Source organism: Centroberyx gerrardi, chromosome 3 (genome assembly GCF_048128805.1).
Source record: "Centroberyx gerrardi isolate f3 chromosome 3, fCenGer3.hap1.cur.20231027, whole genome shotgun sequence".
Classification (NCBI taxonomy): domain Eukaryota; kingdom Metazoa; phylum Chordata; class Actinopteri; order Beryciformes; family Berycidae; genus Centroberyx; species Centroberyx gerrardi.
This window is the reverse complement of record NC_135999.1, coordinates 26469030-26485982: the sequence shown is the minus strand read 5'-3', so window position 1 is coordinate 26485982 and position 16953 is coordinate 26469030. Positions and strand designations below refer to the sequence as shown.

Here is a 16953-nt window from a genome sequence, read left to right as displayed (position 1 = left end):
AAGGACGGGAAAACCTTCAGGATGTGCACTGCATCAGTGTTTTATTCAGCACTAATAATGCCACAATCACAACTTTATCACAACTTTGCAGAGTCTTTCCAGAGGAACAGGCCAAAGAATTAACATTATAACATTAACATTATATATGAACACAGTATTAAGTCAGGGTGTCAGGGTGTGTGGACTGGCAAAGTATCAAGGTCTGATTTAGATATGAAGTGTGATGTTCTAGAAAGAGATATCCACTATTTGAAAAATAACATTTTACAAATTGATGTGCAGTTCACTGACGTCATGTTACATGATTTCTGGGTATTGAAGTCCAAATTTTTCAAACAGTTACGGCTACTACAGCTTTAAAAATTTTTAGAAATATCCAATGATGAATTCTTGGCTGATTATTCTTTCTCCAAACTGGATATATCAGCATTTTGAATTTGTCATATACAGGCTGATGCTGTGTATACAACAGGAATACAGCAGGTGGAGTCCAGTTTGAACAGAGACATTACACATTTCCATGTCTAACCTTTATCCTGAAGTTGATCAACCAGATGGAGCAGAGAGGTTGGCATTTAAATGAATGAAGGAAATGAATGATGAAAATGAAAATGAAATGAGATTTCAAGGCTCCGCCAAGCGATCAGCACTCATAACTCAAAGCAAAGTTAATCACAGTAAAAAATAGTACTAACAGACTGAGTATAATACAGTAGGAACAACAATGGCACAGGTAAGACCTAAGTAATAAGCTGACTGAATTGAGTGACTTATTTCTTAAGATTTTACTTACTACTTAAGATTAGTTTCATTTTCTGAGTAGTTTCATTTCAGTGTTTTAAACTATTCACTAAATTCAAGGCCTTGAAATGTCTTTAATATTGTTTAGTATTGCCTTTGAGTTTTAAATACAGTTTAAGAGACCTAAAAAAATGCTTTTTCTCAGTTCTCTTCTGGTGAGAAGTCTCCTTTGTTGCACAGAAGTCTACTCTGATACTCTTCATGTTTATTTTTGGGGATGAAATTAGTCATTTTAGTTTTATTTGCATTAAGAAAAAGTCTTAAAAGTTTTAAATTGAACTTGCAGGAGTCTGTAATCACTCTCAAGCATTTTGGTAAGCCTGCAGGTTTACGCCAGACAGGATAATCATAGTCTAATGAATGTGTTTGAACAGATCTGAACACATCGTTGATACTGAGTATTACAGTGTTTTATCTGAGGAAGCAATTGCCAACAATTGCTTCCCTTTATTGCAATTAACACTTAACTCTAATCCACCAGAGTCCTTCCACTCTGTGAGCCATGTTGTGTTTACATTATTGAATGTTAGTTGTCCTTGTTGCCTTGTATTTGCTTTCTTCAATACTTGAGAAAATGGATGAATAGTGTTTTAATTTGTATGTTGGCCAGTTTCCAATACCAACAACCTACAGAAACTGATCATAATCAGAGTTTTGGTCAGAGTGAAAGTGAAACCACTAAACAAGATTTGACAGCATCGATGGCAAAATTACTGAACCACAAACATAATTGTACTTGTTTGGCTCACCTGACAAGACCAAGCTACAGCTTTGTCTTCTTGCATTCTAGCTGATTCTACCTTGATAAATACAGGAGACGGCTCTGAGGGCGAGTCACAGATTAGGAATGTAGATTTTTGTCTTGATCATATTTGTGCCTTTGCACAAGATAATTTGGTGAAACTTTGCAAGGCAGTTGCTTTGGTGTTTTCTGATTGAATATACATATATATACAGTATATACATAATAAATATAGAATCGCTTGATATCTCTCTAACCCATTGTTCCTGTAAATGAAATGTGCACAAATTCCCCACTTTACTTTCCCAACCTACTACCACAGATTTCAGCTGAGGGAAAACATTGTAAAAATGTCTATAAAAAAAAAATGTGTAAAAATGTCAGTGAAATTTCTACACCTGGTCAATAGTGTTTGGAAATAATTCTCTGTGTTCTGGGTGCTTGTTTCCACCTACTTAGAGTGCCATGTGTGTGAGGATCTGCATCAGGAAAATTAAAATAATGTCAGCTGTCAATCACAAGAAATATACTAATGCTTTAGTTTCCTAATACCTTCTTTATACAATCCTGTGATTGTGTAAACATTTTGCATTTGCTAACATTATCCTGTGTGATTAACTTCACCCATCTGTTGTTCTGGGCAGCTTTAAACAAATACTCCCAAGTTATTTGCAGGTCCTGTTTGGCCCAGGTCTGATAGATGTACGTATACTAAAGTGAAGCTGTTGTAAGACCTGGTTGAATGATACTCAGTCTGTTCCTGTAGCCAAAGCCACCAGTCCCCAGGCCCAGGACCTTCCCTCCAGTCAGTAAGAAGTGGAGCTACACTCCCCAGTCTCCTACATATTCACCACAGGTTGGTGCTCAGTAAACTGCAGCCTCAGCAGTGCTGTCTAATGTCTCTGTAATGAGACCAGACTTGTATGTTCCTCAGTCAACATGCTCATGCTTGAGGCTAGGGTTCAAATGTTCAACTAGGGTTCAAATGATATGGGAATTTGAAGGCCGATCACTGTAAACCATTTCCCTGAATATTTACAGTAACTTACTGCTAGCAAGTTGTTGTATTATGATTTACAGGAACTGTAACTCAAAGTACAGTAAATAGAGCAATATTACTACAAAACAGTGTTTACTGTATTCTTCAATTTGGTCTGTTTGTATTTTATGGTATTGTACTGTAGTTTCCAGCCACTACTGTAATATTACTATACTTTAGAATTACATTACACATCAAAATGATACATTAGGCAATCCAAACAATGTAATTAAAAAAAAAAAATATTCAAACAATAATATACAATTCAACTTTTCAAAACATTTTTAAACAATCATTTATTTTCTCTCCCCAAAGGAGATTTCATTAACAGACACTTTCAACATTGTGTGAAAAAAGTAACTAAAGCATACTTGATAAAGCAAACAAACAAACAAACAAACAAAACAGTCCGTTTGTACTTTTAGCCATTGCTCTACAAATCAGATATCAACTCAGATTCAATGGTAGGAGAAACTCTGGGATACATGAAGAATTAATTTGCAACAAAATATTATTGAATAATTTAACAAAAAATAAAATGTACAATGTAGCCCTTTGTATCTTTCACACTAGCATTTGATACTCTGTCAGATATTGAAGCTCTGATGATACAGTATATTGTAATTATTTCCATTCACACTCAGCCAGGTGCGGCCAGCTCGCCGCCGCCTGTGGCTCCAAAGAAGTGGACAGTCAGAAGGAGTTCAGGAGGATGTGACACTCAGAACAACAGTCTGCAAATAGCAAAGGTATCTCTGTGTGATGTTATGGCACATAGATGTTGTCGGGCAAACTCTACCCCTCTGTTAAAGAAATAGTTCACCCCAAAATCAAAATTCAGTCATTATCCACAGGTCAGCCGAAACCCCAGTGAAGTTTATAGGACCATTAAACATGCAGCAAGTTAAGCCCCATAGTCTCATCTCAGCCCTCTCCTATTGAATTTAACAGCCGTCTTTTACAGCTCCAAAAGAAGCATAAAATGTCCATCAAATGTCTATATTTTCCTCACTGACAGAGCACGGTCAGTGAGGAAAATATTGGACATAGTGAGGTAAATATTGGACTTTTAGAGCCACAGTGGAATCATTTGGCTGCAAAACACTTGGATTATGCTGCATGAGATTTTTGGAGTAATTTTATAGACATTTTATGCTTTAGATCGACTGACCTAGTGTTAATGACTGAATTTTCATCTGGAGGTGAACTATTCCTTCTATGTTTTTCAGGCATGAAGAAAATAGCTTTCATTTTCTCATTGACGCCTCATTGTTCAAAAATATACAATAGCATTTAAATAGGTTCCAACGGCCCAAGGGTCAAATATACATTCATGTAGACTTTCAATTCAGGTAAGAAAAAAATACCAAAGTTGCTGTTGCATGGTTTTTCCAGGAGGTTTTTAATCTTAGCCTGTCATGTTTTCTTCAAGAGAAATATCCAATAATTAACTAAAAAGTGAGACTGCCATTGTGAAAAAACTCTAAATAAGCTATTACTTATTTATGCAATGAAATCCTGTCCTGCAGATCAGTGATACAGAGGAGGATAAGCAGCTGGTTCCATCTGCTCCTCTTGGGCCTCCTGCTGTTTATAATCCAGCTTGCATGGGTCCTATGTGTGCAAATCAAGGACTTGTGATCACTCACACAATGCAGAGGGTGAGGGAAAACAGTCTCCATCCACACCACATCTTGAAATGTGATTATGCTCCTGTGCAGAGTGAATATGAAAATATACAAAACACTGATTCTGAAGAAAGTAGACACAAAATGTTGCTACGTCCCATTTTGAAACATTGTAAAATATTTTCCTCCATTCCAAATTTGATCGATATGAGCCAATTGATGAGAGTAATGATGGTAAAAGATCTATCAGTTACACCATGGGTAATTGGAATATGTGTTGAGAAAAACTTTTTTTTATTATTTCTTCAATCAGGTCACAATCTACGAAGGGACAAATGACGTCACTGATTATCCAATCTATGAGAATGTAGTGACGAGGAAGAAAAGTCACAAGGTAAAGCAAGGAAAGGATGAAATGAAACCCTCAGACTGCCTTTCTACAACATGTATGATCACAGCTACAAATGATGGTCATACAAGTAGATTCACTAAAGCTGAAACAGAATTTGTCATTTTTTTAGGTTGTGGTTCAACAGCAATCGACGTATAGCTGTGAAGTGCAGCCTCCTCCACCGCCTACCAAGCCTCCTGTGAGAGGCCAGCGGGACAGCACATATCAAAATGAAACCCTGGTAATCATTTTACAACCATGAGAAGCCGTTGTGACTACAAATATAGTGATTTTTGTGGCATTGTGAATTACCTCTCAAATATCTTTACTCCAATCTTCCACCAGGATGCCAACTATCTGATGGATTGGTGGAAGAAAGTGACAAGTGAGTGAGAAAACCAGTTTTAAAGAAAGGTGTTTGAACTGATATTCTGTTTTCTTACAGTGTTTGGTTGTGATTTTATTGACTTTCAGCTTGGGAATGCCTGTCAAAGGAGCACAAACTTAAAGGGAAGGAAGAAACAAAGTAAGTAATTTACTTATTTTGTTATTGCTATTATGAAAAAAATATTGATCTTCAATGAGAGCCAAGGTGTTAATCTGTTTTGAAGTTTCCTTGACGAAGACACTGAGTCCCTGCCAGCTTCGGGAGTGCTGCTCCTGGCTGCTCATGACCTCTGACCCCTCTTGTGAATCATGATATCAGGTTATATCTCAGAGCCCACTGGTGAAACTTTGAGGTGATGATGCATCTTTGTTGATGCTTGTCCCAGCATTTATAAAAAGCACATTGATTCGCTCACTGGCCTGATGGGGGCCCTATAATTAAAGGTAAAAATGTCTAACTTTGAAAAGCCCTAACACCTACACCATCAAGTCGGACTGATGGAAATTTGCTACGCACATTGAGATGTACTCTGATGATTACTCTGATTGGCCTAATGTGAGCGCTATAATTAAAGATCAAACTTTTTAATTCAACCGTAATATCTCAGACACCATTTTGTGCAATTTTGATGAAACTTGGAGGGATGACTCATTTTGGCGCTGTGTTCTGGCATTTTAAAATATACATTGATTGGACTGATGGGGGCGCTATAATTAATAAATTTCAAACTTTGAAAGGCCACAAGTGCTACACCTCTGGTTCAATTTTGATGAAACTTGGAGGGATGATGCATCTTGTGATTGGCCGAGGGCTGCCTGCATCATTTGTGGGGGACGACATGTTTACTGCTGCCTTGATTTTACATCTGGAATGACATGCACACTGTTTATTGCCTATTTTAGTCTTGGCCTTGAATGAGATTGTTAAGATTTTTTCTGGTCTCAGTCTTGACTTGAACTCCACCTGGGGCCAGTTGCATAAAGATAGACCTAGTCTTAGACTTAAATGTGACCTTAAGTCAAACTTGCTATAGACACTTATATTTACCTGTTCCTACTACTTCTTGATTGTTGTAGATCTCTAACAGCTTGTTTCTGTCTCTATAGACTCTCTCTCTTCTTCAGGCTCTTTCCAAAAACCGGAGATTTGCCATCTTGTATGAAACAGCTTCAGTATTTAAACTTCCCACTCTGACAGTTTGGCAGACTCGTTGCCATAACAACAAAATTCTTAAATCAAGATTAGCCAGAGGGAAGGTGGCTATCTTTCCTACCTCAAAATAAGTCTGTCGTAATATTTAAGTAACAGACAGTCTTAATTAGCCTAGTCCAACCTGAGAATCTAAGACCAGTTTTAGGCTTAGACAGTCTTAAACTAGCTTTATGCAACTGGCCCCTGGTCTAGCAGTTGATTGGACTCGACTAAGGTGGTGTTGACTAAAACCCTGCTGTATTATAATAATATGGTGAAGTGCTCTTATAATCCGTTCCAGGATCATCACAGTCAAAGCTCGGCGGATCTACAATGCGATCCAGCTATACATCGTCCTGCTGACTCAGCACGGCGGCACCCTGAAGAACCACATTGATGAGCTGCTCAGCATCGCTGACAACTTAGACAAGGTAATGATGACAACACAGAGGCCATGTGGGCCGCAGTTGATTCAGTCATAAGGTTGTAAATCAAATCTGTCAAGGCATTCACTTCAGCACTGGCTTTCCCATAGCTTTCTTGGCAATAAAACAAAGCTTTTTTTTTTTTATTTCCATTGACTAACAACAGGGCAGAGATGATCTTAAGGCTGAGATACGTCCCTCCTTTTCTCATCTCCTTTTCCTCTGCTCTCATCCTCTACTTGCACCTAATTTTGCCCCTTCCTTGATTTAAAAAATACAAATACTTTTACTAACTGGCTCTTATTTCTTTACAGGCACTGCAATACAGAAATGTTCTTGGGTCAAAAGAATATTTGTTGCAACTATTTTCTGGGCAATTTGGCTCTGACTCTTGGCCTCCTGAGTTTTGGTTGCTTATGATTTTGGCAATCTATGAATTTAAGTTTATTCCACTATTGCAATTGCTATTGAAATAAGTGGGATCGTCACCTAAATGTCTAAAATATAACATAAATGTGGATACTTTTGACAAACCTTGCCCACTTGTATGTCAGATACATTCAGTTCAGTTCGCAATTCATTTGACATCCATTCAACTAAATTCCCTTAAATGTTGAGGTTTCGAAGGGGACGAAGATCGCTGGCATCACAGGAGGGGCTACAGGTGCGTTGGGAGGCGTGGCGGTGGCGGCAGGCGTGATTCTGTCCCCGTTCACCATGGGCGCCTCGCTGGCCCTGAGCGCAGTCGGGGTGGGCGTGGCTGCAGCCGGCGGCATCACTGGAGCATCAGCAGCCATCGCCCACAAGGTGACAGACATGAAACCAAACTGTACTGAGTATGTTAAAGGTGCATTACTGAGGAAAGGAGGAGTATATCTGAGTATACGGTAAAGGATAAAATGTCTCGCTCAAGAGCACAACGGTCCGACTGTTGTCTCCCAACTGATGAAATCCATTCCTTTAGGTGAAGGGCAATGAGAAATCAAATCAAACTTAGTTGACCATATAAAGAGTTTCATAGATTTTCAAAACAAACAAACATTGAATTTCATCATTCAATATTTCCAAAATATAGAGAATCCAGTCAGTTAAAAAGGGGTTGAAATTCAGCTGTTAGTCAATGTTCAGGGAAATTTTATAATGAAACACATCCATCATTGTTGTAATCAACCTTTTTCACAAACATGGCTGACCTACTTCTGCAGGATATAGGCCAGTTCTCACCATTGCCAGCAATGTTAAGAAACCAACTTCCTGTGGCCTCCACCTGTGATCACTTATTTTTTGTGACCCACAATAAAATTATTTTTTTATAGTCATCTGAAACAACAGAAACAGAAAGACATGTCAGTGACAACACCTGCATGTGTTAGCCTACACACTATGTTGAAACACAAAATAGAGTCAGAGAGTCGGAGGCAACAGAAAGTTGGCTTCTTGCTGGAAACGATGATGCCGATCTTTACCCTGCAGAAGAAGTACGTCAGCCATGTTTGTGAAAAAGGTCTATCTTGACAACATCACATAATGTTGTCTTCCTGAATTTTATGCAAATCTCAGCTTTTTTATGCTAACTAGTGGTAGAAAAAATAATGTCTGAATGATGACGTGTTGGAGGGTATTCCAAGTTACCACCCCTAACTCCAAGGGCCTGCACCCCCCCTCCCTAATGCTTTTCAATATTGTTCATTCCTTCATTTTGTAATGTAGGAGTCAAACAGTAAATATCTAATTTTGGAACAACTCTTCATGTTAAAGCACAAATTGCTGCACTCAGTGGCACAACCCTCCTGTTCCACCGCTGATGAAGTCTGCTCCTGCAGGTGAACGCCGCACAGGACAAGAAGAAAATCGAGAAGACCTTCCAGGAGTACGAGGCCCTCATGGCGGACATTCAGGGCTGCCTGACGTTTGTCAACGAGGGCATGGAGCAACTACGGCAACACGACCTGTCCATGCTGAGCGGAGCGAGGGCGGAGTCGCTGAGGGCGGAGTCGCTGAGGGCGGAGTCACTGAGGGTGGCCAGGGTGGCAGAGCTGGCCACGGCGGGCGGGACGAGCCTCAGGGCCGCACGGGCTAACAGCAAGGCAGCGGGGCTGATGCAAGGCTTCGCCCTCGGCATGGACTTCTTCTTCACCCAAGGAAAAGACGACCAGAAGCTGAAGAAGGGCCTGGAGTCAAAGTTTGCTAAGAAAATCCGCAAGGTGGCAAAGGAGCTGGACAACGGGTTGGACGAGCTGATACAAACCAAAGAGCTGTTCAAGCAGTATAGCGAGAGATGTGAATAGTTTTTAAAAACACCATGAATCTTTACTGCCTGATCATTCAAAAGTGTAAACCAATAGAATATCAGTCAGGGAGAGAAAGGCAGTTTGATGGGAGGTGCAGAGGGGCGGGATTGTTAAAAAAATCTGTGATGTTTTATTGGTTGGAGTTTGTATTTACGCCTCCTGGTGCAGCATGATGTCACCGTGAAAGATATTCTGTTTTCCAGGAAGTAAAAGTAATGGGAGTTCATTTCATGGGGACTATTGCCTCTAGACATTCTCCAAACTGATTTTCTGTTCATTTTGCATTTAGGCTGCGGTGTTTGACACATGTGGTGTTTATTAAAAGTGAAAAGAACAGAACACACACCCAAACAAGGCGCTGAGAAAAGTCACAAGGCTAAAGAGTGAAGAAGAGCAGGTTTATTCCAACATTTTGTGGCTTTCACCTCCATCAGAAATAAACCTGATCTTTTTTTGCATGGAGAGAGGTGTGCAGCTGTCTCTTCTTCACTCTTTAGACGTGTGTGTGGCGTTTACCAACAGGATCTGATGTATCTATCCCCTTGTGCTCTCTCAGCACTGATCAGACATGGAGCATCTTGTTAGTTCAGGCAGAACACTGAAGCTGTGCGCGTCGTCAGCTGATTGGCTATCAGCTGACCAATCCAAACAGCACATTATCTGATCAGTATAAGCTGACTCTCATTCACCAATCACAATCAACCAACTTGACTTAATACGGTCTTTTATGTTGTTTCTCATATTATTGAATGATATATGTATTTTCCATCAAATACAACTGTATGGCCATTTCTTGCTATAAATGGTCCAAACTCCTTTGATATAAATGTCTCTGACTTGAGCACACTTACTGCAGTGGAATACACTTAGCTCATAACATCTTATTTTAGTTTATTTATTCACACATTAAAAATACATCAAATTGAAAAACAAACAAACAGAAAGGTTTAAAGCAAAACCTCACCTAAAACATAAAACAACAAAAAACAAACAAACAATGGGATAACACACAAGACACATCAAGTAATCCTGCTGACTTAAATCAAGGTACAAAGTGTGTGTGTGCGTGTGTGTGTGTGTGTGTGTGTGTGTGTGTATGTATGTATGTGTGCATCTCACCTATTAATTTCCAATCTCACCACACACACACACACACACACACACACACAAATGAAAACTTTGACCGTGTGTCTTATAATAGGATTTTTTGTGTATCTCTTCTGTATTTGCTGCATCTTTTTTTTCTCTGTAAAGCACTTTGTGATAAACTTGTTTTGTTTCAGAAGCTTTTCTAAATAAATGTTTACAAAAATCAAAGGTCAAGGATTATTCATAAATACATTTTAACCACTGCAGGCCTACATGTACCCATCTGTACTATTAGCTGATGTATGATGGCCCACACTGGGTAATGGACCCAGTGTTCTCGCGATAGCTTGAGTCAACCACCAGGGGGCAGGCCATGACATCAGTTGGTTTTCAGCCACGTGAACTACAATTATAGATCCAAAAAACACGTTTAATTACCAATTTCAATAATTTATAAGAGCTTATCTTGGTGGCATGGAGACATATCAATAACTAGCATAGGAATACAATACATAATGACACACATGGGGCAGGGACAGCTCACAAAAAAGTGCAAGAAATAAAACAGATAGTAGAATGCATATATTTAAAGCTTATTTTTCACCTCATGAAAGATATCATCAGTAAAATATCACTAGAGAGAAAACTCAGCAGAACGCATTGTGATTTTATTTAATTGGAGACTGATACTGACATTTGTACATTATTAGTAAAATAATCCAAACATTCAGGTTGGAATGGGGTTTTTAATAAATGGGAAAGTATCAAGAAATATGTTTGTATGCCACGTCGGTATTTTGGTATTTAACTGCATTAGTCGTTGACCGCTAAAAGACCCACAAAACAGTTTCTTCCCTCAATGTTTACATTTTGCATTTGACCTATATTTGACGTAGGGAGGCGCTGGCCTTAAATCACCGTATGGAACTACTTTGTCAACTGTATGGAGCTGTGCATCTAGCAATTTAATACCAATACTTGAGCGGAGTGATACCGGGATGCACGTATTTGGACTATTACTGTAGCCCGGCTGGAAGGAGCTTCGGCGTATTGTATGTGAATGAACACAAACTCCTCTCACGTGAGCTGCTAATTCCACAAAACGAACGTACCCACAGCCGGACCTTGTTGTACCTCGTGACACGGCGGAAGGATACGCATGTCGGTGACTCGGTCCTATATATACTCATGTGACAGCAAACGCCCGTTCTTCGTTCCCATAATAGTACAAGAGAAATCAAGCCAGAAGTGGAAGCTCTCCCGCGCGACAATGGCTGTGTAAAGGCGTGCGGCAGCTAATCTTGCAGCGGCAAAAACCCGGCAGTGCAACGGCGAAGTGCACTGGCTGTTTCAGGCAAAATGGCGTAAGTACACCCAATAGACATTTCTCTTTTGTGAGTGGCGTGTCGCTTTCTTCGGCCGGCACAATGTCAAGCCAGCCGGCTGGTGTTTTAGTAAAGTTAACTGACCTGTTGAGTATGGCTTGACGCCCTAAATAACATTTGTATTACCAACGGTCACGACAATATGAGAAAGGATCCCGGGATGTAGATTTCCTGGTTTGGAATCAGTACCCGGCAGCCTGAAATTGTACATTATTTTAATATTTAGCTTCTGCCTAGCCAGGGCAATTGAGACAGTTGGTGTTGTGTACAATGTGTATTGAATTGATGAGGCGGGTGTTAACCGGCTGCCGGCTGGCTAACCTTTAAAGCGCCCCATTAAATCTATGAAAGGCCATATGAGGTCAAATCTCGATAGAAATATATTTGACCGATTTTATCAGAACATAAATATTGTATTGTGTATATTCAACATTGACAACGTGGCGCATCCAAAATGGCGCGCAGTGTCGTCCCTCGCACTGCCTTTCCGTGACAGATGGTTGTGTGTTGTGAAAATGGCGGTTGCCCTCCCCCATCCATCTCCCTGGTGATTCACCCGAGGAGGCGGAGTTACCGGCCAAAGCGTGACCAAATTAGGAAATGTTATCCCCCGGTGGAGGGCGGAGTCTTTCCCATCAAGGCTGCTCAGTCCTCCGTGGAAAGGGATTAAGCCAAAAATAGCCCGCTGTTAAACACACATTAACTAGCTTAATGGAAAGTAGATTCCAGTAAGAAAGTTATCGAGATTTATGTTTTGCTTCAGTGATATTGCCTGGAAATGGATCATTGTTTCACGAAGTGCAGAAACAATAGAGATGATTTCAGATCTACAGAAAAGGTCGTCCTATGCAAAAATGTAGTCAAACCTGTGGCACAGGATTTTCATACATACATGTCAGAACATTTTCCTCAAGACTAAAACCTTCCAGTTCAGATTTATCTTTTGTTTTGCTTCTGTTGGAGGACATCGCTTAGACCCCTTGTATCAGTGACTGTTTACTAAATAATATTTGCCATGTCTACACTCGGGTGGCGAGTATCCCCTTATTCCACCCCATTAACTCGACCTGTCTTTCTCCATCTCCCCTCTCCCAGGTCTCTCTCGGCAACCGCCCTCAGCTTTGCTGCTGTCGACAGCAGGACCGAACCGCTCGACTTGCTAACGTCATCGGACTCTCCCTTGTTTGTATTCACCCGTTCACGGATACCACTGACCAGCAGCGGCCATGACTCTGAGCTCCCAGCTGGCCTTGGAGGACGTGGGGGCCCTGTTCTTAGGTTGGTGTTGTGACTGCACCGCCCAAAGCACTACCACAAACATCACCAAACACCGGCCAGCACAGGAACATCTTTAGTTGACACGCTGCCATGTCTGCAAAAGAACAAAATTTGGCAGCTGCTTCTCACTACAACATTAAGCTTCAATTCACTTCATCTCCAATAAAGTATTATTTTTCTTCTTATGTGTTCCTAATTTAGCATCAGATAGCTAGAATTGGCAGGGATATGATCTAAAAACATTTGCCTCCCCATTAGATTTGTATGGGAGTTGACTAGTTTATATGCACATATAAAAGTATAATGGGAAGAAGAAAAAGGATTGTGCAGGTGATATAATCAAAAGCATGGTTCTCATTGTAATTTCAATGAATACAAAATACATAAAATAAAAACTATTGAATAAAATTGTTGCAAAAAATCTATTACATGTTCAACAAACTAGAAAATCAACTGACATCCCTTCTTGCCAGTCCCTCCTCTAAAAGAGCTCGTCATCCTCCGCAGGGCCCTCGTTTCTGATGGCTGACCCCATGGGGCCCCTTCTGGACCAAGATGAAGAGGAAGCTCTCTCTCCCTCCTCCTCCTTAGAGGGGAGGGCACCAGCTTCGCCTCCCCTCTCTTTCTCCTCTTACGCCTCCTCCCCGTCTCCTTACCAGTCCTTGTCATCCTCCCCGCTCTCTTCTTCCTCCCCGCCTCCCTCTCCTCCTCCTCCCACCTACCCCTCGTTCCTGGGAACCAAGGCCGCGGCGGACGCACTGTCCCTCCCCTGGCTGGGTGCCACCGACCTGCTCGACGCCCATGTTGGAGCAGACGATGGCAAAGGTGAGACTTTAGTTTCATTAAAATGTGCGTGTAGTAAATGATCAAACACAATTGAGGAACAAGACAGACTTGTGAATCGTTTCCTCGAAAAGGAAAAAAACAATAGACGCACAATCAATTCGGATTACAGAAAGCGTACAAAAACAAAATGGTGTGGAAAAAGGCAAAACTCAAAAAAGCTAAGGGAAATTAAAACGACTAAAACAGCTGATGCACAAACTGAAATCGGAGGTAAAAGCGAGAATGTGTCTGGAAGTGTGAGGAGGTCGATATGCCCTAAAATGTGAAGGGTGGAAAACGCCCCCGCCGCCGTTCTTTGAGGCGATCGTGAAGTGGTGAATGTTAATTGCATGCAGGCCAGCAGTAAATGTTTTATATGGGCAGGTTTGTGTCATCAAAGCACTTGTGTTCGCCCTGCAGGCTGCATGTCCTTGGTGATAGCATTAGTTCCTGTTTATAGTCACACGGTCTTTCAAGGACCGGGAAGGGTGGAAACTAATTTTGATAATGCCCAGGTTTTTAAAAGTGTTGGGGAACGCTACACATATGGTAAATTAGAATAAATCACTATGTCTTGCTGGCCCCGGAGGGAGATTGTATGCCTCAAAGTATTAATAACATTTTTCTGCAATAAAAAGATGTAAATTGATTAGCCATAAATCTATATTGTCAAAAGAAAAAATACAAATAAATTAGGACTTAAAATATGGATCGTTTAAATGGAAAATGGAGGAAATGTACACAGTCTGAAGGGCTTTGGAGCAGACTGAGCGCCATTTGCCTCGCGCCGACATCAAAGGCATAAAGAACAAACTGGTAGGTGTGGTGAGCGATGAGCAGCGTTCATTGGTTGAGCAGCAGTGACTGGTGTGTCAGTAATGAGAGACTCGCTCAAACTGGTTTTGTTTAAATGTGTTATATCCATGGGTGCAAGAGCTCTGTCTACAGACGCATTTCCGTCAAAAGTGAATTATTTGTTCCGTCATAGTTCGTTTATTTTTACCGCTAATAGATCCTCTTATCCATTATGCGTGTTGCTACGCGACTTGCGATTGGTCAGTTTCAGTTGTCTCTGCCACCGTGTGTCCACTTTTCGCTTTGATTACGATTAAACGGCAAGGGAAAGAGACACTCGTTGTTTCAGACATCAACGCTTGTTCCAGCTTCCCGCGCTTGTATAATGCATCAATTTATATGTCTATTGTCGGGGCTGAGCTCCTCCACACACACACACACACACACACACACACACACACACACACACACACACACACAGAGTGGACAGCAGCAGAGAGGCCGCGGTGGAGACGGTGAACCAGGTGAAGTGAAAGATAACGTTTTACTCGAGTTGACGACAACTACGCTCGTTACTGTAAGTGAATAAACCATCGCGAGTAAAAAGCCAATACTTTATCAATACACCTGTTCAACAAGCATCAACATGTAGAAAAGCGATATTTCAATCTGCTCTGTCCGCAGTCTCTCATCCGCCGCTGCTATGTTTTACACAAGCACAGCGCGCTAGCTCGGCTAATCGCGAATTGTTACAAACAAGCTAAAACAAAAGCTGTCTGTAAACTGTTTAGCTTAGTGAGATATTATTGAGTTAATATAGTGACTTTGCTGGTGTAAACATTACTGTTGCTGCTCTAGAAACATTTAGTTATATTTAAAATATAAATAAATTCTAATCCTGTTCTGAATTTATTCTTTTTTAAAAATAATATATTTTTTAAAAAGCAATTATTTAGTAATGAAAAAGAACCGATAAGAGTATCGATAAAGAACCGAACCGATGAGGAGTATAGAGTAAAAAAAAGTTCAGTCAAAAAAAAATTCTCGCCAGCACCCATGTATATCACCATGGCTTGTGGTTTTGGCTTTGTTGAAATATCTTCATTCTTCAGTGCTGAGCTCATCGCGGCCGCTGGCGTCAAAACCTCAAAGCGTAAGGTTTCTGGCATCCTGGATATAAGATCTGGATTCTTTTGTAGGTCTCTTGAAATCGGTGTAACAATACTGGGAGGGAGTATGTGAAATATTATATTGTTTGAGGTCATTCATTGAAGAAAGAGTAATGAAATATTAAAATAAACAGCGGACCAGGACACTTCAGTACAAAATGGCTTTATTCAACCTTTAGTTTTAATTTGATTAATTGAAAACCCCATCACCAAAAGCACCTTCCAAGTGACTAAAGTAATAATTGTTATTTTATTTATGTAGCACTTTTGTCTTTGTTTTAATGAATCGTTACTATGTGATTCCTCTCTGTCAGCAGAGGATGCGTTTTCGGGAATGGACTGGATGTCTGAGAAAATTGACCTGAGTGACTTTGACCTGGAGTCCCTCATCGGCTCCTGTGCCTCCGACGAGCCTCCCAACTCCCCCGAGGACCTCCTGGCCTCCCTCGACTCCCACATGGATCTGGATCTGGATCCCTTCGACGCTCCCATCCCGGCCCCGCACGACGTCCTGGGCCTGGGCCTGCCGCTGCCCGACCTCCCCTCTCTCCCTCTGGAGCTCCCTCTCCCCGAGGCAGCCGAGGTCAAGATGTCGGAGGCGGCTCCCGTTCCGGAGGTCGTCGTGAAGCCGGAGCCCCCGTCACCGGCTCCTTCTTCTCCCCCCTCTCCAGCCTACACCTTGGAGCTGGGCAGCGAAGTGGACGTCCTGGATGTGGACAAGACCGCCTCGCCCCTCACCGCCACCGTCATCCCAGATCCCAGCGGAAGCATCCAGACCGCCACCCCCATCGTGCTCTCCCTCTCCCCATCTGGTCACTTTGTGGTGGTCCTCGCCCCCGAAGACGAGGCCCCCCTCGCCGCTGTCCCCAGCCCGGCCGTTAAAACCTCTCCCCCGTCCAGCGATTGCGAAAGCGACTCCGGCATCGAGTCGGTAGCCGACTCGCCTCCTTGCCTCCCCTCCCCTCCTCCCACCCCCTCCGCATCGCCCCTAGCCGGTTCCTCCAGAACCAAACCCTACTCCAAACCGGAGCCCGCTCCCTCATCCCCCTCCACGCCCAAGGCCTCCAAGGTCAAATCTGTGTCGGGCGCTCCGAAGGTGGTGGAGAAGAAACTGAAGAAGATGGAGCAGAACAAGACGGCAGCCACACGCTATCGGCAGAAGAAGCGGGTCGAGCACGAGGTGCTGAACGCAGAGTGCACCGAGCTGGAGAAGAGGAACCACGAGTTGGCGGAGAAGGCCGAGTCCATCAGCAGAGAAATCCAGTACCTGAAGGACCTGATGGAGGAAGTCCGCAACGCCAAGCACCGCCGCACCAAGACCAGCCCAGTGGCCTAGGCATGGAAACCAGAACGTCTGTGTGTTTGGCATCGTCTGCCATTTTTTTAAAAAAACGATGGGGTTGTGTTTCTGCTTCCACACTCGCATGCCATAGCAAAGAAGCCAGAGAGATTAGGATTTGAAGGAGATGAATTGATGGTGTGCGAGGGTGGGTGTTTGAAACCCGCCAATGGACAG

The 16953-nt window shown here is 42.0% G+C and overlaps 2 protein-coding genes across 3 annotated transcripts; both read left to right on the top strand.

Annotated features, from left to right (window-relative positions):
• Window positions 1-623: 623 nt before the first annotated feature.
• LOC139920596 (uncharacterized) lies at window positions 624-9612 on the top strand. The gene is made up of 11 exons (XM_071910634.2): window positions 624-733; window positions 2310-2399; window positions 3227-3331; window positions 4112-4243; window positions 4524-4604; window positions 4732-4842; window positions 4947-4986; window positions 5076-5127; window positions 6482-6611; window positions 7224-7412; window positions 8429-9612. The coding sequence occupies exons 1-11, from the start codon at window positions 725-727 to the stop codon at window positions 8891-8893; spliced, it is 1404 nt and encodes a 467-aa protein (XP_071766735.2). The 5' UTR covers window positions 624-724; the 3' UTR covers window positions 8894-9612.
• Window positions 9613-11186: 1574 nt separating this feature from the next.
• On the top strand, window positions 11187-16818 carry atf4a (activating transcription factor 4a). Of its 2 annotated transcripts, none has more exons than XM_071910633.2 (4): window positions 11187-11349; window positions 12466-12648; window positions 13156-13473; window positions 15755-16818. In XM_071910633.2, exons 2-4 carry the CDS (start codon window positions 12597-12599, stop codon window positions 16771-16773), a joined length of 1389 nt encoding a protein of 462 aa, XP_071766734.2. In that variant the 5' UTR covers window positions 11187-11349; window positions 12466-12596; the 3' UTR covers window positions 16774-16818. The 2 variants fall into 2 exon arrangements, with proteins under 2 accessions (XP_071766734.2, XP_071766733.2); XM_071910632.2 differs by having other exon boundaries at window positions 15752-16818.
• The last annotated feature ends 135 nt before the right edge of the window (window positions 16819-16953 follow it).